We start from the raw sequence: 22,155 nt of genomic DNA on the forward strand, positions 1-22,155 counted from the left end.
GTTTGCCTTGCATGCAGGTGACCTGGCTTCCATCCCTGGCTGAGCCAGGAGTATGCCTGGTACATTATCAGGTGTGGTCCAAAAATAAAAACAAAACAACAACAAATTCACCCCAGAGGTCAGAGATAGTACAGACATTAGAGAAAGTGCTCGCCCTTGCTGTGTATTCAGTCGGCCATGGTTATATTCCCACCACCATAAGGTTCCCTAAACACTGCTGGGTATGGCTCAACACTCATCATCCCCTATAACAAAGAATCAATTTTCTTTTTTTTATTGTGCCAAACCTGGTGGTGCACGGGGCTTACTCCTTGTGGGGCTCAGGGAATCATAAGAGGAGCAGGGGACTGAACTCGGGTTAGCTGTGCATAAGGCAAATACCCTACCTGCTGTACTATCATTCCCCCACCCCCGTGATTAATCTTCCCAATATTACCATGCTCATAGGGCAAATAGAGATCTAAACTGACCCACCCCCCACCCTCTTACCCCCTTCTCTGCCAATAGAGTGTAATCACTAAACCAAAATATACTAGGAATTGGTACTTGATCATTGAATAACTGAAATCCAAGCACAAAAATCTGTAAGTCTATAACTGTACCTCGTGGTGTTTCACTAATAAAAAAAAACAATAAATTAAAAAATAAAAATATATATTAGCAATCAAAGAAGTTCTGTCAGAGCACCCAACCCTGATTTCTTCGGGTACAAGGCCCAACGTATACACCGATCACCGGCTGGCAGTGTACGGGGCTGGGCCCAGAGGCTCACACAAGGCCAGAGCCCCCTCCACTGAGCCCTGTTCCCTGTGCTACTGCTCGGTGAACTTTCCACTCTGACCGTTTCTGGCTGAGGCCCTAATTTCTATCTTTGGCACCAAAATTCTTTTTTTTTTAAATATATGTTGACAAATATTTTCTTCATCAAGGTAAAAAGTGATTAGTGACAATTCACCAGCTTTTTCCATTTTCAAAGTATATTACCATTAATCATCTAGAATATTTTCCTCCTTTATGTTATCATCTTTTCCTTTAGTTATCTCTCTAGCTGACAGCTACATGGGTTAGCTGTCTTTCTTTTTTTTAAAGCTGAATTCTTTAGCAAGAAAATTTTAACTCTGTTTGGTGCCACACCCAGCTGTGCTCAGGGCTTACTCTGAGATCAAGGATCACTCCTGGAGGGGCTGTGGAGACAACATGTGCACTGAACCTTGGTTAGGGATATGCAAGGCAGGAGCGTTCCTTGCTGCCCCTTAACACGAAAATTTAAGCAGGGATACTAAACTTCTATCAGCTGTGCTATACCATTCACTGAAAGAATAAAACTGAATTGTACAACATTTGAAGTGAACGTAAACAATTTTACCTCTATCTGTTCCTTTTCAGATGTCCTGGTATAAGGGCTGGAGTGATAGTACAACGGGCAGAGTGTTTGCCTTGCACACAACCAACCCGGGTTCAGTCCCCAGCATCCCATATGGTCTCCTGAGCACCGCCAGGAGTAATTCCTGAGTGCAGAGTCAGGACTGACCCCTGAGCATCGCCAATGTGACCAAAAAGCGGGGGGGGTGGGGGGGGAAGGGAAAAAAGGATGTCCAAGTATAATATCCATGGACACACGTATATAATATTTGTCTCTCTATAAATCTAAGACATGCCTCCTTTGTGCTGTTGGTGATGTTGCTACAGTGATTGTGGGCTGCGGTGTCTGCACACGAAGACTCTGGTGCTCACCAACGGCTGCTTGTGGTGATTGCAGGGGCTCCCGTCCCTGGCTGTACAGGGGTCAGATCATGGAGCACAGGGCTGCCATGCTCAAACAGTGGAGAAGCCACGACGGCTTGTGCAAGTGGAAAACTGGCTATCTGCACTGACCCACGGCAAGCGCCTCGGGCCACCGCACTATTCCTTCGAAGCACACTTTTCTTTGTTCCAATTAACATTTAGGGAAGTGAGTGATAGCTCAGTGATGAAGAACCTTCTTCTAGTAATCCTGAGACTGGTGCGGTGCCAGCTCAAACCCAGCATGCCTCAGGGCCTGGGCAGCACCCCAGTGGCTCTGCTCCTCAGACATGGGATGGCAGTGCACTGCAGCCAACACACACGTGAGCACACCTGCAGGCAACTGCACCAAGTGTGTCCGAACTCCAGTCATCTCAACTGCCACCTCCACAACAGGAAGGTACGCTGAGAGAGACAGAAAAGCCCTAGAACAGCGTGTAGGGCACTTGCCTCTCATACGGCCATATAAACCAACCCCCTGCCTCTTAGTGTTGAATACCGTATGCCCCTTCCTTTCGCAGGCCCTTATTTCCTCATCTGGATACACCTTCCCCCCCGCCCACTAATTTTTTGGGGGAAGCAGTGCTGAGGGCTCACTCCTGGTGGGCTCAGGGGATCATACAAGGTGCCAGGCAAACACCCTACCTGCTGTGGGTGATGAGGAAAATGGAGTTTATCAGTACTACAATCATCTTTTTTTTTTTTATTCTTTATTTCACCCGCTAGCTGCACAGTGCTTGACTGTGGCTCCTGGGTGCACCCTAGCAGTGGTGCAGGCCGTGAGTCCAGGCTACAACAGGGCACGCTAGGGTTTTGGTGCTTGCTGATATGTCATGGCAGGTTTCAAGTCATTGAGCCACTCCCTGGGTCCCATGTTTTTATACTCAATCTTTTGTGGTAATTGATTTTAACGTGTTTCTCACAAACACACAGGTAAGCTTTTCAATACAAAGTTTACAGCATGCAGCTGAATATAGAAGCTTTAACCACTTCAAATGATAAACAGGGGCTTCACAGCATCTCTGTAGTCTTGTTTTCTGATTTCTGTTTAAATGCTTCTGAGCTGTTCCCTAATTGTCTTCTGCCATACGGTTGTTCTTTGCTCACTTGCTCTTTCATTTGAATGGCATCGTCTTCCCATGAGTAGTCTCAAGTAAACATTTTAAACAAGCAAACCTGGACTTTTGTTTGCCTGTTTTATTTGTGGTGCTTGGGGGTCTGGTACAGTGCTCAGGGGAACCACATGGGGTGTGTAGAACCAAAGCCGGGCCAATCACACGTACAGCAAGCATTTTACCCACTGTACTACCTCTTCGCCTGCAGGAACTTGTCTCCAGCCATGCCAGAGGGCACACCTTGGGGTGCGAGCTCCATAGCAGAGTCCTGAAAATAAAGCCTGGTAATTTGGTATTACGGGCCAGTAGGTTACACCCAGAGGTGTGGGAGCAGGGGCAGGGAGCACATGCAAGGCATAAAGGCGTATCTCTACGTGCTCTGCCCCACCTCCTATTTTCTTTTTACTGGCAATGCCAAGGACGAGAGAGTATCTATGGAAAGATCCCATGATGGATTTGAAATTCAGTAAGGCCTGAAGCCTCAATTCAAGTCGATATTTTCTCATCTGTACAGTGCCAAATACAGAGTATTATAGATAGCTTAGGCTGGCTACTTAGAGCGCGGTAACACTAGAAGGATGAATGCCTACCTGGTGGTACCATCACAGGTGTTCGGATAATCGTCTTCCCGAGCGGTGACTGCTGGAGCGGTGTTCTAATCACCGTCATACCAGGCCGGATCTGGGGCCCTGTGATCACCTGGAAACGACACAAAGGACAGTGAAATCAAAGGGTTTGAAGATATTTCACACGTAGAGAATTAGAACATTGATCTTGGGGTGGGGAAAACAGTTCATTGATAAACATGTCTATAGAAATCACCAGTCTTTTGCACGTTACACTTTGATTTTTTTGGGTTGCACCTGGCAGTCACGAGTGCTACTCTCAGCTCTGTGCTTGGGGGCTGCTCCTGTGCATGGTCCACAACTCGGGGGACCAGGCTGTGACAGAACTCGAACCTCCTGCCTGCTTTCTGTTTTGGGCCACATCAGGCGATACTCAGGGCTTACTTCTGGCTCTGTGCTCAGAGATCACTCCTGGCAGTACTCAAGGCACCACAGAAGGTGACAGGGACTGAACTGGGGTTGCATGCATGCAGGGCAAACGCCCTATCCTCGGAATTATCTCTAACAAAAACATAATAATTAAAAAAATTGCTAATAGATGCAGAGATCTAGGAAGTATCATGCTGGGAGAAACAAGCATATGATGGAAAGAGAATAATCTTACTCTTGAGGGGGATGGGATACAGAGAGACCCAGTCAGGGAATAACGAACACCCAGAGCAAACAGAGCCAGAGAGCAGGAGAATGAGTCCTTGCAGAAAGCGTGCTGAGGGGAGGGGAGGGGCTCAGGTCGCAGAAGGGCCCACCATGACAATGACAGAGGGAAGCGGTCACTCTGCACCAGGACTGGTTGCTGACATGTATGACCCCCTGGCAGGAAGAGCAGGGCAAACCACAGCGCCCAAAAGGGGGGTTGGGGGCAGGGAAAACAGTGCCCGCCACAGAGGCAAGCCAGGGCACAGGAGGGAAACTGGGGGCGTTGGTGGTGAGGAGAGGGCACTGCTGAAGGGACAATGCAGAAAACTCAACCATGAGTAACTGCAACTCTAACTCACAGTGGTTCAATTAAAAAAAATTTAAAACAAACAAACAAAAAACAATCATTATCAGACCCTTATCACAGACGAAAAGGAAACGGATGACTCCCGGGAGAAGCCGTTCTCCAAACCCCCGAGTTGACGGCACACGCGCTGCACAGGGTTCTTACTTGGGAGGTGCTCGTGGTTCCCGCAGCGCCTGAGGTGTTGGGCCTGATGGTGACTGTGGCCGCCCTGGGCTGGAATGACGTGAAGGTCTGCTGACTGGAGCTAGTGCTTGACGGAATGATGCCCAGGACTTTCTGCTGCACTTGAACAACACCTTAAAGGAAGATGAAGCAGCAATTAATGAGGGACTGTTTGAATATAGAAGCGTCAGGGGGTGCTGGGTTTCTGAGGGAGAACTACGTGTGGCAGGGATTGAGAGTGGGCTACACAGAATGTGGAATCTGAAGACTGAAATCAGTGAAAAGGAAATGAAAAAATAATGGCAACAGTATGAGCTGGCAAATGTGAACTGAAACTCTTCACATCTCCCTTACCTCCTTGTGTTGCTGGCACATTTACAGCGACAATCTTGCTGTTTGCAGGAAGTGGCAGTTTGGTAATTACTTTTCCTGCCATAGTGACTGGACTGCCTGTAATTTGGAACGTCTGCCCTGTGCTGGCAATGGTTGGAGCAGAGGTGGCAGCTGTGCTGGTGGCTAATGGGGTATAAGACATTTAATAAGCTTTACATTTAAAATAACCAGCAACGGAGTGAGTTCAAGGAAGGGCACCAATGCATGAAATGTGGCTCATTTTTGTCTTTTTTTTTTTTTTAAAGAAAAACATTCCTCTCCAAAGTAAGTGAATGATGTCAATGTTAAAAGTGCGATAATGTGAGAGGAGTTTGGCTACTGGAAGACAATGAACGTCATCTGTAACACGTCAATCGTTACAGTTTATTTGCTCATTAAGCTGCAGGAGGAAAAAAAAAGACACAAATTTTCTAAAGATATGTTTCATTTCAGTAGCTCCAGGATGGAAAACAGTTTTCCTGAACGAACAAGATCTCTCTTTTATACAGCATCCTGTACCTGAGTTGGACTGGCCTTGCTTGACCCACGTAGCAAAGGTCTGGTGGAAGTTCTTGTTCTGCTGGAATGTGACCGTGGCGGGGGACCCGACCTTGGTCGTCAGCACCATCTTGGTTCCGGGGGTGACTGAGCCGCTGATGGGGGCAACCATGACCTTCTGTGCGGGAGAGATGGTGCTCGTTGTACTGTTGGTCGGGGAAGACGTGGAAGCCGCAATGACGGTTGGTTTTTGTTGTTCCAGTCGTTTCTAGGAAAGCGTGAAAGGAAACAAAACAGCTCTCAATAATAAAAAAGTATCACTCTGCCAAAGAGTGGAGTCTGAACCTTTGCCACCCTAAGAAACTACACACGTAGACCATATTTTACATTTGAGAATATTCCTACATAAATTTATCTTTGTAGTCAATTTGCTGAATATGGCAATCCCACATTTCCTTGCAAATAATTTTCTCATAAAAGAAACATTCACATCCAAGTGTTTCCAGACGGTGCGCCCAGTCAAGCTCTCAGACTAAAGTGCAAAGAAATGAGTGACTTTCCTTGCGACCAGGACATCCTGGTCAGCTTGAGACTTAAAAGCAGAAATGATGGGGGTGGTATGAAGCCGCCAACACGCTGTACTGTTGATCCACAACACAAGGGACGTGCCACAGGGGCTGGAGCTCATTTGGTGAGCATGTGCCTGGCATGTGTGAAGTCTAGGCTGGAGAGAGAGTACAGGTGCTTGCCTTGCATGCTGAGCACCGCCATGAGCGATGCCTGAGCACCACCAGATAAGGCCTGAATCACACCCCCCTCTACACACCAACCCGTCCCTACAACCACACACACGCACACACACACACACACATGCACACGCACACACGCACGCATGCACGCACACAGAAAAGAAAATCAAAAGTCAGAGATATAGCCGAGGAGGCAGAGCATCTGCCTTGCATGTGTGAAGCTCTGGGTTTGATCCCTAGAATTGATAAGCTTAAAAAAAAAAATCCGTCCTTGTGCTGCCTGGGCCCATGTGCTGCCTGGGCCTATGTAGTGACTAGGGCCATGTGCTCCCAGGCTATGTACTGCCCGGGCCATGTGCTGCCTGGGCCCATGTGCTGCCCGGGCCCATGTACTGACCAGGACCATGTGTTGACGACAAGCATATTCATGGGTGGCCGGTGTGGCTTTCACACCCTAGTGCTGGCCAGTGTGCTGGGATCTCCTCTCTGGAGAAGCCGCATTCTCGCGTGTCTTCCCCTGGCCCCTGCTCCCTGGGTGGCAGAGGTGGATAGAGAGGAAAGAGCAGAGTCCTGTCACCATGCCGATGTGTCTCTCCAGTTTCTGTCCACACTCTGTAGGAAAGGCTTCAAGAACTGCTCTGCTCTGAGAAGGTACACCTGGCGGGACCTAGACTCTGGGCCCTAAAGCCCTTAACACTCATGTAGGCGCTGTCTGCTTTCCAAAGAATTTATCCTCAGCTTTGCTCTGACCATAAAAACGTCTTTCTTATTCAAAAATAAAATATTCATTGCTGTGCATCTCAGTGGGGGTGTAGAAACTTTCAATACCACTAACTCTGAAAGACAGGTCTTAGCTCTCCTCCACACCCCCCCCCAAAAAAGAGTTAACCTCGCCCCCGCCGCCCGAAACATGGCACTGGCATTGTGGCACTGTCCTCCTGTTGTTCATCGATTTACTTGAGCAGGCACCAATTACGTCTCACAACAAACTGTGAGACTTGTTACTGTGTTTGGCATATCACATACATCACGGGTAGCTTGCCAGGCTTTGCCATGTGGGCGAGATACTCTTGGTAGCTTGCCAGGCTCTCCAAGAGGGGTGGAGGAATCGAACCCAGGTCGGCTGCGTGCAAGGCAAACGCCCTACCTGCTATGCTATCGCTCCAGCCCCCCCGCCCCCGAAACATGTATTTACTAATTTTTCAAATGAAAGGGGGTATGGCCTTCAAACTGGAAATACTGTGGTCATAGAGACAGTACAGCAGGTGAGGTGCTTGCCTTGCACTTATCGGACCCAGGTTCTCTCCCCAGGACCCCACATGGACCTCAAGCACCGCCAAGTGTGGAACACAAACATAAACAAACAAATAAACAAACTTGGAAACGCTGTGCCAAGGATGTGCCAAGCGGCCAAGCACAGGAACAGCATGTGTGCAGCCCTGGGGGTGTCCGCGACGACGGAAACAGGAAGGACTATGGGCCAGAGGCTGGTGCAGCAGGTTGCGGGACAATCCGGTCTCATCTCCGCCCTCACGCCATGAGGCCTGCCAGGAAGGATTCCCTAGTGCACTAGGGGTGGGCCACACACAACAAAAACCCTAAACCCTGGAAATAGTCTCTAAGCAAACATCACTGAATATGGGGCTGCCCGAGGTGGCTGTGCTCTGGTGGCCCCGTGCACTGCTGGGAACCTGACTAGACTTGGCTGTGCTCTTTCCAGCCCAAAGAAACAAACTGACACTGGAGATGACAGCACCGAGATATGGGTAACACAACATGAGAAGGAAGAAACAAGATGACGTACCAGGTGAGTGGCTAGACAGAGGGATAAATTCTGGGGCTGTTATCTCAAATTCTGCCCTAAGCAAAAGTAATGTCCTAAAGTGAATCAATGTAAAAGACACTTAAGAAATTTTAAAAAATGTAATTTTCGTTTATTTTCCCTGGAGAAAAAGTAGTTTGAGGGACGGGGGCGATGACACAGCGGGTAGGGCGTTAGCCTTGCACACAGCCAACCCGAGTTTGATTCCCAGCATCCCATATGGTTCCCTGAGCACCACCAGGAGTAATTCCTGAGTGCAGAGCCAGGAGTAACTCCTGTGCACCGCCGGGTATGATTCAAAAAGGAGAAAAAAAAAGTTTCAAACAAATACTTTGGATTGCAATACATATATATGAATTATGAGTATATATACATCTATATTTAATTTTTTTGTGGATCTGGGGTATGAACTCAGGGCTTCATACAAAAAGGTCAAGTGCTCAACTGCTGAGTTACATCATTTACCCCTATACTATTTTTAAAACAATTAATTCTTTTTGGTTGGGGTGGCTTCCAAATGATGCTGAGGGACCACTCCTGGCAAGACCCCGTCAACCAACCTTTCAACTCACACTAGCACCTGAGGATGGTGCTCCTTAGGCCCTGTGGGCTGGGGACCAGCAGGAAGCCCCCACTGTGTGGTGCCTGGGGGTCTTCAGAGTTGTGGCTGGTGATTGTGATGTCAGGAGGATGTGTGGTGCTGAGGAGTAAACCACGGACAGGTGCATGGTTTCTATTTTCCCCGACTTCTATTTTTTTTTTCCTCTTTTTTTAGACAGGAGCCATATCCAGAGGGGGACTCAGGGGTTACTCCTGGCTCTGTACTCTGGAATCACTCCTGGTGGGCTTGGGGGACCATATGGGGTTCCAGGGATTGAACCCTGGTCAGCTGCATGTAAGGCGAGTGCCCTACCTGCTGTACTATTGCTCCGGCTCCATTTACTATATACTTTATTTTTGGAGAAGTCACACTTGATTTCTACTTTGGGAACAGACCTGGTCACTGCACACATACGCAGTACTGGGATTTAAAGCCGGGTCACAGCTGCAGTCACATGCTCGGTTAGCACCTTGACCTTTGTGCTATTTCCACGGCCCAACCCCGGCATGGACAATTGCCATGTGTAACCAATTAATGCTATCATTTTCAGTTTTATTTGGAGGCCACACATGGTAGTGCGCAGGGGTGACTCCAGATGGTGCGCAAGAACTACACAGTGCCCTAGACTAAACAGGGGCCTTCTGCACAGGCTGGAGTCCCTCCAGCTGACCCTCTGGCCCTTAGTATTAAGTTAATACTAGAAACAGATATCTACCCAATCTCCATCCTGGAATTCAGTCGGCTAAACCCATTCATACTATCTTCTTAACCAACATAGGGGAGTAATCCTCTTTTATGTGAATATTCTGGCACATAAATAATATGGCATACTATTTATAGTGTGGAAAAAATGAGACGCCAGTATCTTTATGACCATCAATTATAACGAAATCTTTACAGAGTTTTAGTGTATTAGTTTCTTCAAAGACTACAGAACCTTTATCAACTGATTCTGCATGAAAAAAATAAAATCAGCGTGCACAATTTGCAAACGGACAGCTTGGCATCTGCAAGCTGCTAAAACAGTGGAAGGCTAGCTCATTTCCAGCAAAAAAGGGAAGATATATGTGAAGAGCTCAACGGAGATACCCAGGGAGTCAGACCAGGGATCGGGTTTAGAGGAAGAACACATGATCCGAATGTGTGCGGCTGGGATTTGCTCACTGACAACACCGAAGAACCAACCCAACCTCCCCATCCTCCTCTTCCTAAAAGAACAACAACAAACACAAGTACACAATATAATCGCTAAGCTTTTGGTGCACATGAATCTGGCTAAATACTGACAATTTGTTGCCTGGTGGCACCAGTACCCACGTGCCCACTCAACAGGCAGCCAACTGCTGATGCCTGAGGTCCACCTCCAGCCCTGCCGGTCACTCACCTTAGCCTGCTGCTCCACCGCCTGAGCCTTCTCTTTCTCCACTCTGCAGGGGAATAAAAAAGAGGAACTCGTCAGAAACTACCCTGCCAACGGCTGGCATCTAATAGTAAATGAAATTTGGTTGATTTCCACATCATGAAATCATGGTGACTGATAGATGAAATAAGCACGCAAAAACACTTTCACTAGAAATTAACAACTGGATACAAACCCATCAAATGAAAAATATGCTCTCTACATAGGTAGCACTTATAGTCAACAGGTGGAAGGAGCCAGACGGGACAGCAGCATGAATGGGAGATTCCCTAATTCTGCAGCAGCGAGGCCGACGGCTGCAGGGCTGCCGCGTACCTCTCAGCGAAGGCCCTGATCTCCCACAGCTCCAGCTCCTCCTCGGCTACCCAGGTCTCGATGATCACTGGGCCACTCTGCTTGGGTGTCTCAGGTCTCTTAGGCCGCAAGGCGCTGGATCGGAGGCCTTTCCTCTGAGGCGTGGGTGTTTCTTTGGAAAAGAAATACTTTTTAATATTACAGCATTTCTGGCTTGTTTTCCTTACAAATACCACCTCTGCAAGACTGGTGAGTGCTCCGAACCACCCTGGGCTTTAGGTATGAAAGGCGGCAGCATCAGGTCCACCAAGCCGCAGTCTGTGTGAGAAGGGCCAGGGCTGGGTGTGTGCTGGGGAAAGCAGTGTAACACCGGGAAGTAGAGTGGTTAGGGAGGGCATACTAAGGAAAGTTTTCTGGAAGAATGCTAAGAGTACAAAGAAGGTTGTGTTAAGCGGGCAGGAGAGATAATACAGCAGCTGTTAGCGTAGCATTGCACATGGCTGACTTGGGTTTGATCCCGAGAATCCCCTATGGTCCCCCAAGCATTGCCAGGAGTGATTCCTGAGTGTGGAGCAGTAAGCCTGAGCATTGCCAGGTGTGACCCCCCAAAACAAACACAAAAGACTGTGTTAAGGCATGAATGTTGAGTCCGACTGTAATCCTAAGAGAAAGCTGGTCATTTCAAAAATTAAACCTACACATTTGGAGGCGACCAAGTTCAGTAAAACAGGGTACTTCTATTGAAGGATAGCATTTTCTTTCTTTCTTGTTTTTTTTAAATTTTTATTAGTGAAACACCATGAGGTACAGTTGTAGATTTACAAATTTTTGTGCTTGGGTTTCGGTTATACAATGATCAAATACCCATCCCTCCACCAGTGCCCATTTTCTACCACCATGGATAATATCCCTCCACCCCCATCCCCCCTGCCTCTGTGGCAGGGCATTCCCTTTTGTTCTCTCTTTCCCTTTGGGTGTTGTGGTCTGGATAGCCATTTTCTTTTTACAAGTTAGTCCGGGAACAATGCTGGGGACCACGTGGTGGCAGGACTGAGTCTGTGGCCCCTCATGCCAAGGCATGCACTCTGACTTTAGGGTGACCTCTCCAGTCGTTTATATTACATATTTCTTAAAAGGCCTTGTCCCTGAGTATTTTCAGAACAATGAAATTATTGACTTGTTTATATATGTTGAATGAGGGAATGATTTTTTAGGCAGACATTCACAATTATTTGCAAGACAGTGTTAATCTTGCCTTTCCCAGAATCAGCCCTTCTTAATCTTTCTAATCTTACTGAAATTTAACTTAATACTTAGCAATATAATACTGTAACCTTTACCTTGCCGGAGCATAAGAGCAGGATTCCATTCTTCTAAGTATTGGTTACCTAGGACCTGTCAGGCAGGTTCTCTAGAAATGTTTCCTTGAGTTTTGATGGCCACATCTGCAGCACCTGGGTTTGACTAAGCTCTCTGGAGACTGAGCCTGATCCAATCACACGCACTCAGCCCACGGTCTCTGGCCCCGCAGAACTCTGGATGCCCACAGACATCTTTTGCCTAATGTGATCTTGCTACATTATCAATTACTAAAGTTTTTTCCAAAAGTTGAATGAAGAGCAAAGAAAACAATTATGACCAAATCAAAAGATTGTGGTAAAAGGTGAGAAACAAGAAAGAAAAGGCCTTCTTGGGGCCGGAGTGACAGTACAGCAGGTAGAGTGTTTACCGTATGTGTTCGACCTGGGTTTGATCCCCGGCATCTCATATTATACCCCCAGCACCACTGGGAGTAATTCCTGAGTGTCGAGCCAGGGGTAATCCCTGTGCATCACTGGGTATGATCCAAAAAGTCAAAGAAAAAGAAGAAAAGAAAATGCCTTCTTCCTACCCCTTACCTTTCGGTGCTTCTGGAACTCCAATGGGGCAAATGATTTTCCTGATGCAGTACTCTGACCGAATGCCGTAAGGACCAACGTCTCGCCTCTTAATGATTTCGGTTGTTGTGATTTCAGTTTCAGATGTTTCTATGGTGATTGAATTCACATAGTATTAGTAATCATCTAAAATACTTAAGAGACTAACAATGTCTAACACATGGTGCTTTTGAGAGGCAAACGTGGAATACACCTTTGGAAGGATTTGATCAATTCATGAGTTTAACGTCATTGTTAGACTGCAACTATTCTCAGTTTCTTCCTCAATGGAACTTTTTATAATTTCTAAACAAGAAAAACGTCATGTGCAGGCAGCTCTGTTCCCGATGGCATATCGCAACGACAATCATTATGTCCCTCAGGAAGACTTCCCAGGTGGGTGGCTGGAAGCAGCACGTGAGTTCTAGACGTGCGCCTGTCTCAGCGACCTCCCTTCTGTCTTCTGGAAGGGTTGGGATCATCCTAAGAGCCTCACTGTAGAAAGAGCCCTCCCTGCTGGGGCCAGGGCCGGCCCACGCTCCAAGGCGGGGTCTTTGAATTACACTGAATTGAATTAGTCAGTGTTTTTTTTTCCCTTCAATTTTGCATTTTTTTAACTTTAAAAGTATTTTTTTTTATTTGACTTTTAGCACAGCGGGTAGGGCATTTGCTTTGCACGCAGCCAACATGGCCGACCCGAGTTCGATTCCTCCGCCCCTCTCGGAGAGCCCGGCAAGCTACCGAGAGTATTCAATATGCCAGACACAGTAACAACAAAGTCTCCAATGGAGACGTTACTGGGCCCGCTCGAGCAAATCGATGATCAACGGGAGGGCCTTTACCTTTTTTTACCTTTTTTCTATTTACTTTAAAAAAAAAAAAAAACTTTTAACATAGGATTCAGCCAGGCCTGGCTGCTCACCTGTCCGCGTGGTACCCCCTCCCGGGGGGGCTTTGGCGGCCATGTCGTCCCAACGCAGACTCGCCCACAGCAGCCGCAGCATGAGGCTCACGCCTGCTAAAGACTTCACCGTCTGCAGCCTGTACCTGGAGGGAAGACCAACAGCACACATGAAGGAAAGGGTTGCGGCGGGCCTCTTCCTGCCTTGGTGGCATCACTTTAATGTTTATTCTGAGGGCTTGTAAGCACTGTCCATCACGTGTCCCTAGTTTCCAGGTATTATCTATACTTTTCATTTTACTTGGAGGGGAGAGGGGGACTGGGCTAAGAACGGTACAGGGCTTACTCGTGACTCTGTGCTCAGGGGGACATCTGGGGTACCAAGGATCAAATTGTTGCTATGTGCAAAGCAAATGCCTGAACCCCCGTGTCCTATACTCTGGCTAGATTATATGTTATGTCACAGAAAAACTGGTTTTTTGGTAGTAGGCTTAACATGTACCAAAAGAACAGAAGCCACTTCAAATGTCAGACTCATAAAATGAGCATGTCTCATTATCAGACTGATACAACAACTATTTATGAATATTATATAAATTCAGCCAAATTCCAAAATACATGCTTGGGTTGAGTATGGCGGGAGGCTCTGGTTTTGCTCACAGCTGAAAATCTTGATCCCTGATACCATGTATGGTGTCCAGAGCCTCACCAGGAGATCCTTGCGTTCAACCAGGTGCAGCTCCAAAAATAAAAGACAAAATATTCTACCGAACATATTATCGTGACTAAATGTGCACTGTGTACTGTCCTCCCATTGTTCAGAGCGGGCCCAGTAACATCTCCATTATGAGACTTCTTGTTAGTGTGTTTGGCATATCAAATACGTCAAGGGTGGCTTGCCAGGCTTTGCCGTGCGGGCGAGATACTCTCGGTAGCTTGCCGGGCTCTCCGAGAGAGGCAGAGGAATCGAACCCGGGTCAGCCAGGTCAGTCACGTGCAAAGCAAACGTGACAAAATAGAAATAAATAATTTTTTGCTAAATGTGACAAAAGAATTTTGCAGTACAAATTCTAAACTATTTCTGCAGAAAGAAAAGAACTGAAAATGTTGACATTGTCTCAAAGAAGTGAAACAAAAAAATCAAAATACATAGTGGACAGAAAATTACTATTTGAGCCCAAATGGCAATTGTGCAAACCAGATGATTACTAGTGCAGACAACATAAAACCAGTGTGAGGTGGAGAGCTGAAACAGCAGGAAAGATTTTGCTCTGGGAGCTGAGGCCCAGGAATACAGATGGTCCCTGAGCCTCTGCCCTGAGTACAGAGTATGGCCTCCTGCTCAAAAATAAAACAAAACAAAACAAAACAAACAAACAAACAAAAAACCCAACAACAACAAACCCAAACCAAACAAACCAGGTTGTATCTGGGAATTCTATAATATAACGATGGAATACAATTCTGTAATACATTGTCCTAAAAACAGGCTATGCTGTATTAATTGCTAATCAGAAGACACAGAAATCTTTATCGTATGGTTCTGTGTGTAAATGAAACATTTTAGATACTTTAAAAACATACTTCAAAATGAATTTATAACTACAATGAATATCAAGTCCAAAAATGGGCTTACTATGGGACATATTAAAGCACTCTAGGTTAACAATTCTCTACTGTTAACATTTAGTAATTTGTTGGGGAGTTCTATACACCTGAATATATTGGTTGACTGCAATAAAATCTTTAAAATTACTTTTCTTCCTTTAACAGATGTCAAAGAAGAAATGATTTTATTGGGAGTGGGGTGGGGTCTATACCCATCAGTGCTCAGGGGTCACAACTGGCTGGGCTGGGGGATCATGTGGAGAGCTAGGGAGTCTGGGTTAACCACACGCAAGGCAAGAGCATAAACTGCTATCCTATTCCTCTTGCTGCCCAAAGATAAATTTTGGACTATTTGCATTTAAAGGCAATGCTTTCTTTTTTATTAAAGTTCTTTGTTGTTCTGCTGGGGCCACAGTTGTGGTGCTCAGGGTTCACTTCTGGCTGTGCTCCTGAGTCACTCCTCTGGTGCTGCTAAGGGCACCATGTATGTGTTCAGGTCAAACACGGATCAGCTGCAGGCGAGGTCAAAGAACCCCTATACTCTCTTCCCTGCCCCAAAGCTTTCAACTCATGCCATTATGAGACAAAAAGGTCTTCGCTGAAAAAGATGCTGTAGTTTCTGTTTCGGGAGACACAGCCGGTGGTGCTCAGGGCCCCTGTTAGTGTGTCCTCGGGCTCTTCTGAGCAGTGACAGGGCTGGAACCACAGCCTCGAGTGCAACGCATGCACACCAGTCCTCTGAGCCAGCGCTTCATCCTTGCAATTAATTTCTCATCTTCCCCTCACTCCGTCTACAACATCACTCTTTTCTTCACTGGGCATCACCCTGGGAATCCTCTGACTTAGCATGGTTGTTACGTTAGAGAGAAAATGTTCAGGAGCTTTGCAGGGATGAATGAGAGGAAGCATGTCTGTCACTCCCAGACCATATACCCAGCAGAAAGACTGAGGGAACTCTGGACTCATGGAGTCACTGTCACTGTCCTCCCGTTGTTCATCGACTTGCTGAAGCAGGCCCAGTAACATCTCCATTGTGAGACTTGTTACTGTGTTTGGCATATCAAATACGTCACGGGTAGTTTGCCAGGCTTTGCCGTGTGGGTGAGATACTCTCAGTAGCTTGCCGGGCTCTCCGAGAGGGGTGGGAAAAAAATCTAACTCGGGTCGGCCATGTTTGGCTACATACAAGGCAAATGCCCTACCCGCTGTGCTATCGCTCCAGCCCAGACTCATGCGGTAAAGCAACTATTTATTTGGGGAGAAAAGTTCATTCTCATCCTCTCTCTAGTCTCACCTATAGGGTCAAACAACTTTAAAGCACCCGTATTTGGGGCTGGAGATGAGGAAGGAGGTTAAGACACCTGCCTTATAGTGGTAGACTGCTGTATAGCCTCCCATACTGCATGGTCCCCCGAGCACTTCGAGGTCTGGCCCTATATTACTGGGGATCGAACCTGGGTTGGCTGTGTACAATGCTAGCGCCCTCCTGCTGTACTATAATGCTCCAGCCCTGGCGCCCCTCCCTATTTTCTAATGGAAATAGCACCAGGTAACGGGCAACCTCACATATCATCAGTCTATTCATTCATTCTTCGTTTGCTAAAACATTCAAAAAGTATCTGAGAGCTTAGGGTCTGGCAGAGTGATACAGCACATGCCTTGCAAGTGTAGGGCTTGGCTTTAGAGCCCTGTCAGCGGAAAAACGCCAAAGAAACAAAAACAAAAAAACAACCCCCAAACTGGTGTACCTCCAATGAAAGGAGTAGGGGATACAGTGCTCAGAGCTGCTGCAGAGGAAAGCAACGGGAAGGGGCACCTGAAAGACCTAAGGGGCGGAAATAGAGCTTTCCTGGCGTCTCCAAAAACCAGGATGTGGGCACAGCTGACTGAAGCTAAGGGCAACTCCTTAGGAGGAAAGTGTGCAAAAGCACACCCACCCATCTCAGAAATCATGCCTGGTGTGTCCTGGCTGGCAGGGAGGGGCGGGGAGGCCCAGGGAGGCCCAGCAGATGATGCAGGTGTAAGGAGAGATGGCAGAAGCCGGAGCATACAGCACCAGCTGGGAGGAGGAAAGAAAGATTCAAGATGATCCCTAGTAAGGCCTCTCTGAAAAGGGTCCAGGGCTGGGCTGGATGAACAAGGAAGCCCACCTTCTTCCAAGACGTGGGCTAGAGACGACCAACACTTTCCGCCCTGCGGCCATCATCATGTCCTAACTACCACTCGCACCTGCTCACTCACAGGAGACCTGGCACGGGAGGCGGGTCTTTCTGGCGGCACAACAGAGACAGCCCTACTGCTCAGTGACAATGACAGAATCAATGCCTGGGGAGCAGGGTGCAGGAGACGAGGAAGTCCTAATGAGCCCAGGAGACCAGTTTTTCACTCCAGGCTGCTCAACCTGAATATAAAGTTACTGAAGATCATACATGGGCCCTGAGTGATCGCAACTTCTACTGCAAGCATCAGACCTACTGTATCCAAGTGTGACTATAAAAATGAATTTCCCATGTATGATTTTTTGTATAGGGATTCATGTTTTTAAAAGTGCATTCTAGACTCAAGAATAACACATACATGTAAATATATATGCATCTATACACCCATGCCTCCATTATATCGAAAGTATGACATTATCCTCAACTTTGATATAGATTAAGATGTTATTAGCCAATATCTGAAAAAAACAAGCATTTAAAATGTACAAGAAGGTATTTCCCTTCATTAAAACATGAGAAATTAGGGGGGTGGGGAAAAAAACAAACAAAAAAACAAACAAACAAAAAAAAAAACATGAGAAATTAAAACAGGTAGAAGCTGTAGTTAATTCAAGGTTCCTTATGGCCAGGCTAGTAGACACTAACCACAGGCAACACCTGGTCAGAACTGGTGGGGAGCAAAGATCCCCATTGGGGGGCTGGAGCGATAGAATAGCAGGTAGGGCATTTGCCTTACACGTGGCCGACCTGGGTTCGATTCCCAGCATCCCATATGGTCCCCCGGGCACTGCCGGGAGTAGTTTCTGAGTGTTTGAGCCAGGAGTAACCCCTTGTGCTTTTTTGGGTGTGACCCAAAAAGAGAAAAAAAATAGCTCTCCTGCTGGGCTGACTAGGGAAGAGCAGACAGCTCAGTCTTCACAGTTGCCCAGTGGCTCTGAGTGGTGCATTTGTACACAGTAACTTTTTCAGGGGGAAAGAAGTTACCTGCAGGACAGGAAGGGTACATTTGGGGACCGCTCTCAATGAAGAAAGCAGAAAAGTGCAGAGTAATCCTACAAATCCATGAACTGTAATGGAGAGAGAGTTCCTTGATTCCCTGCAGGATTCTGCAAATCCTTCATTGCAGGCCCTGCAGAGAAATTGTACTTTTCAGCTGTCTCTATTGAATGTGTCATGGAGTGATGATATTTGAAATCAAATCAAAAGGTGAGTCATAAAAAAATTGGTCAAACACACTATGATTGGTCAAATTTATCAATTAATTCCACTAGAGAATACTCATTTACATTCGTGGTGGGGCGGGGAGGTCTCTGCTCATACTAGCCATCTGTAGTAAACAAAACAGGATGATTCCAATGTAACAAATAACACACAGAAATGAACCCTACTGAGAAATGAGCTTTGAAAGCTCAGTTGCTTGCTGAGGTTGACCGTTTCGTGACCCTTGCGAAACCTGTCTGCACCCAAGGTTACTCCGGCTGTGTGAGCATGTCCCACAGAACTCTCACCCTTTCAACGTTTCTCTAACCTTAATAGTCATCAGGGGGAAAATATAATATGGCAAGGACATGGCAAGGACAAAGTTGTGAAATGGATAAAGTAGATAAAAGTACTGAACTGGTATTTAAAAAACTGGGCATTATTCCTAACTCTGTCCCTTTATGGTCAGAAGAAACTTAATATTCATGTATACCTGAGAAGAATTTTTAAGATTCATTCCCTATGATGATACTACAAGATACGATACACTTATGACTCATCCTCAAAGTTTAGTGCCCAGAAAATGTTCAATTAGGGCTATTTCTGGGTTTAAGGAATTAAAAAAAAACCACAGAATTTTTTAGAGAGGGCCACGCCTGGCGGTGCTCGGGGCCTACTCCTGGCAGGATATGGGATGTGGGGTGGTGAACCTGTGTAGGCTGAGTGCAAGACAATCATCCTAACAACTGTGCTATTGCTCCGGACCCAAGATACTAATTCTTGTATCAGAACAGAATTCCAGAAGTGTTTATCATGCAATACGTGACATATGTACATCATGGGGAAGTGTATGATTAACGGCACATTTCTTATGGCTTATCTTCTTATGAATCCCCTAACAGAATTGAAATACAAACATTACTCATCTCTGATGATCTAATTCCCAGAGCAAACACACAGTAATAACTCGTAAAGTTAGACAACAAAAACATTCATGCTTGACATGCTCCTTTTCCTCCTGCAAAAATGATTTTCATTTTATTTTCTTTCTACCTTACATTTTCATCTTATATTTCTTTAAATATTTCCCTCTAAGTAAACTTGCATAGCTACCAGCTGGCCAAGCTAAAAACACTTGTGATTCTTCCGTCCATTATGATTTTAGCTACCAACTTTCCCTCATAACTCTGTAACATTTTTCTTATTATAAATCTCTTTTAAAATCTCCTCCCTTGCCCAAATACATTTTGAAGAACGTACCTCCAGGTGATCCCAAAGGTGGGTCTAGGAGAAGGATACGGCCATATATCCAAGGCAGGTTTGGCATTATAATTAAAATAAGGGACTTCTCGGATTCCTCCTTTTCTGGCCAACTTTTTCAAGTCATCGTTAGGCAACACAAATATGCTCTTCTTGCTGCTCTTGGTGACAAACTTTCTATAGGATGGCAGAGCGGTACCTGAACGCGTCTTCTTGGGCCGCGAGAACTTCATGAGCTTCACTTTGTCACGTGTGGAGTACTCTTTGCTCACGGTCATGGATGTGATGAGCGTGCCCCCGGCTGTGGTCAGGGAGTCTGTGAGAGTGGTGGTGACCACCGTCCGGCTCTGCTCCTTCACGGAGATGATGTCCACGCTGCTGTCCGTTGAAGGCGTGGACAGCTTGGTGACCGTGGTCGTGGTGGTGGTGACTGTGGATTTGGCACAATTTTCCGTGGACGAGACCACAGTCTGCTTGTCGCCCTTTGCCACCTTGATGACGGTTTTGGATTCCGTGGCCACCGTGGAGGTCAGGGTGGTGACCTCCGTAATGACGGTTTTCCTCCGGGGCTCACCATTGATGCTCTCACCCTTCCCGGCAAGCAGCCCGTTCTCATCCACAAAGTCACTGCTGATGTTCGACTCCTCACCGGAAGGAACGGGTGACGGGCTGCTTTTCTTCGTTTCTGAGGTTTCCACTTCCATGTCCTCCACTTGACTGGTGGCACTGCCTTCTGGACACGGTGGCGGGGGAGTGGCTGGGTGCACACCCCCACTAGCATCAGCTGCCGCCCGGGGCTCTAGGCTCCCCGGGGCATCCCCGTCAGCACCCGAGGGTCTCCGCAAACAAGATTTTGTTTCTACGTTGTTTTTTTCATGAAGCTCCTCCATGACCACGTCACCATTCATGAAGGGCTTCACGGCGGCATCACGAACTGTCAAAGGCTTGATGTCATTTTCAGAAAAACTTTTATTTATGTTATTAATCTTGGGCTCGATATCGCAACTTCCTTCTTTACTCTCGGGGGTCCCTTTCAGAAACACTTTGGGTTTATTGTCTCTGCCGTTGATTTGTAAGGACGCCCCTCGCTGGCCTCTCCTTTCAGACTCCTGAGTTTCATGGCTCTTTTTGTCAGTGAGACCTTTCAGATTGATTTGATCGATACATTTATTGACCGGTTTCTCCTCTAACTTCGGTTCTGAGGTCCGTTTCTGGCCGTTTGCTTCTGTCACCTTGTCCTGCATCCTGTCGGCACAGTTTCCCGGGGACTTATCTGGAAAGGTCTCATGCATTGTGTCCTCAGTCACCTGCTCCGGGAGGTTCTCGCTGCTGTTCTGAATGACCATGTCCTCTTCACTGCTGTCCTGGACGGACAGAGTATCGGAGCTGTTTTCCAAAGCGCTGTTATATTCGGAGTCGCCCGGGTCGGTGGCCTTGGACAGTGGTGGGACATTTCTGTCATCGGTACTTTTGGGTCCTGAGGGGCGCGAGGGACTCTGGGAAGGAGAGAGCATGGCATCGCTGTCCTCCTGCGGGCATGCCTCCTTGTTCTGGTGGATCAAAGCACCAGCCTCACTGGTGCCGGCTGGTCTCGAGCCGTCACTGAGAAAACCACTTGCCTTTGTGTCCGTCCTGATGGACTCCTGGCCGGTGCTGGCAGTTCCTGAGAGGCTTTCAACTCGGTCATTGCCAACAGAATTCTCTTTCTGACACTGTGTTTCTGGACTCTGAATGGAGCCATCATCTGTTTGATCTCTTGGATGATGTTTATTCGTGGCATGATCAGGATCACTGTCTCCCAGAATCAAGGAATCCTTCTGGGAGCAGGCCTGAGCCAAGTCTTCCGATTTCTCGACCCCAGCATCAGGGCCTGTTTCCTGCCGGTCACCCTGACAGGCTTCCTTTCCTTTTGCTGTCCCTGAGGTCTCAGAAAGACTTTTCAAAGAACATGGAGAGGTCTTTCCTGTTCCCTTACACCCACCTTCCATCTTCATTTTTTCAAGGCGCTGTTTTTCTTCCAGTGTAAACTGTTTAATTCTCCTTTCAAGGAGTCCATCTAGCTTGGAGGATTTAATTTTCTTTTTATAACTAGTCCTTAGATGGAAACCCTCGCTAACATTTACCACATCTACTTGAGACCCTTCCTGACAATTTATATGTGATTCTGTTTTCACATCATCTATTTCCATTGGTTCTTCTTTGAAGGATTTATCGTTGTCAGAATCAATAACTTCTTTTACATCTGTGAAAACAGAGATATTTGAAGAAGTGTTAAGTTTCAGTCTGACATGTGGTACTCATAATATGTTCTATTATAAAAAATATTAATTTTTCTTATTTTCACTCAAGAGCTTACAGAGAAATATCGATTTCAAAGTTCTTGATACGTGGTCAAAAAGGATCAATGAACAGGGCTGAGTTTTACAACAGGTTAAAAAAGAAATAGTACAAATAAGGGGGCCGGAGAGAGAATCCAGCAGTTAAAACACTTGCCCTGCATAGGACTGACATAGATTCGATCCTTGTACAGTACAGTCACCCAGTACAGTCACCCAAGTCCCACCAGGAGGAACCCTTGAGCAAAGCCGCAGCACATGTGACCAACAA

General features: G+C 46.7%; 1 protein-coding gene across 7 annotated transcripts in view; it reads right to left on the reverse strand.

The window, feature by feature from the left end:
* The window catches only part of BPTF (bromodomain PHD finger transcription factor), a 144,674-nt gene that overhangs the window by 31,115 nt on the left and 91,404 nt on the right, over positions 1-22,155 (reverse strand). For all 7 annotated transcript variants that reach the window (XM_056128069.1, XM_056128068.1, XM_056128067.1 and 4 more), the window contains 8 exons: positions 19,549-21,790; positions 13,283-13,407; positions 12,343-12,471; positions 10,466-10,616; positions 10,115-10,157; positions 5,580-5,826; positions 4,671-4,822; positions 3,488-3,596 (listed from right to left, as the gene is read on the reverse strand). In XM_056128069.1, coding sequence (XP_055984044.1) covers positions 3,488-3,596; positions 4,671-4,822; positions 5,580-5,826; positions 10,115-10,157; positions 10,466-10,616; positions 12,343-12,471; positions 13,283-13,407; positions 19,549-21,790 — 3,198 coding nt within the window. The remainder of the gene's footprint in view (positions 1-3,487; positions 3,597-4,670; positions 4,823-5,579; positions 5,827-10,114; positions 10,158-10,465; positions 10,617-12,342; positions 12,472-13,282; positions 13,408-19,548; positions 21,791-22,155) is intronic.

The sequence above is a fragment of the Sorex fumeus genome, unplaced genomic scaffold (assembly GCF_029834395.1).
Source record: "Sorex fumeus unplaced genomic scaffold, SorFum_2.1 ptg000063l, whole genome shotgun sequence".
NCBI classification, from domain to species: Eukaryota; Metazoa; Chordata; class Mammalia; order Eulipotyphla; family Soricidae; genus Sorex; species Sorex fumeus.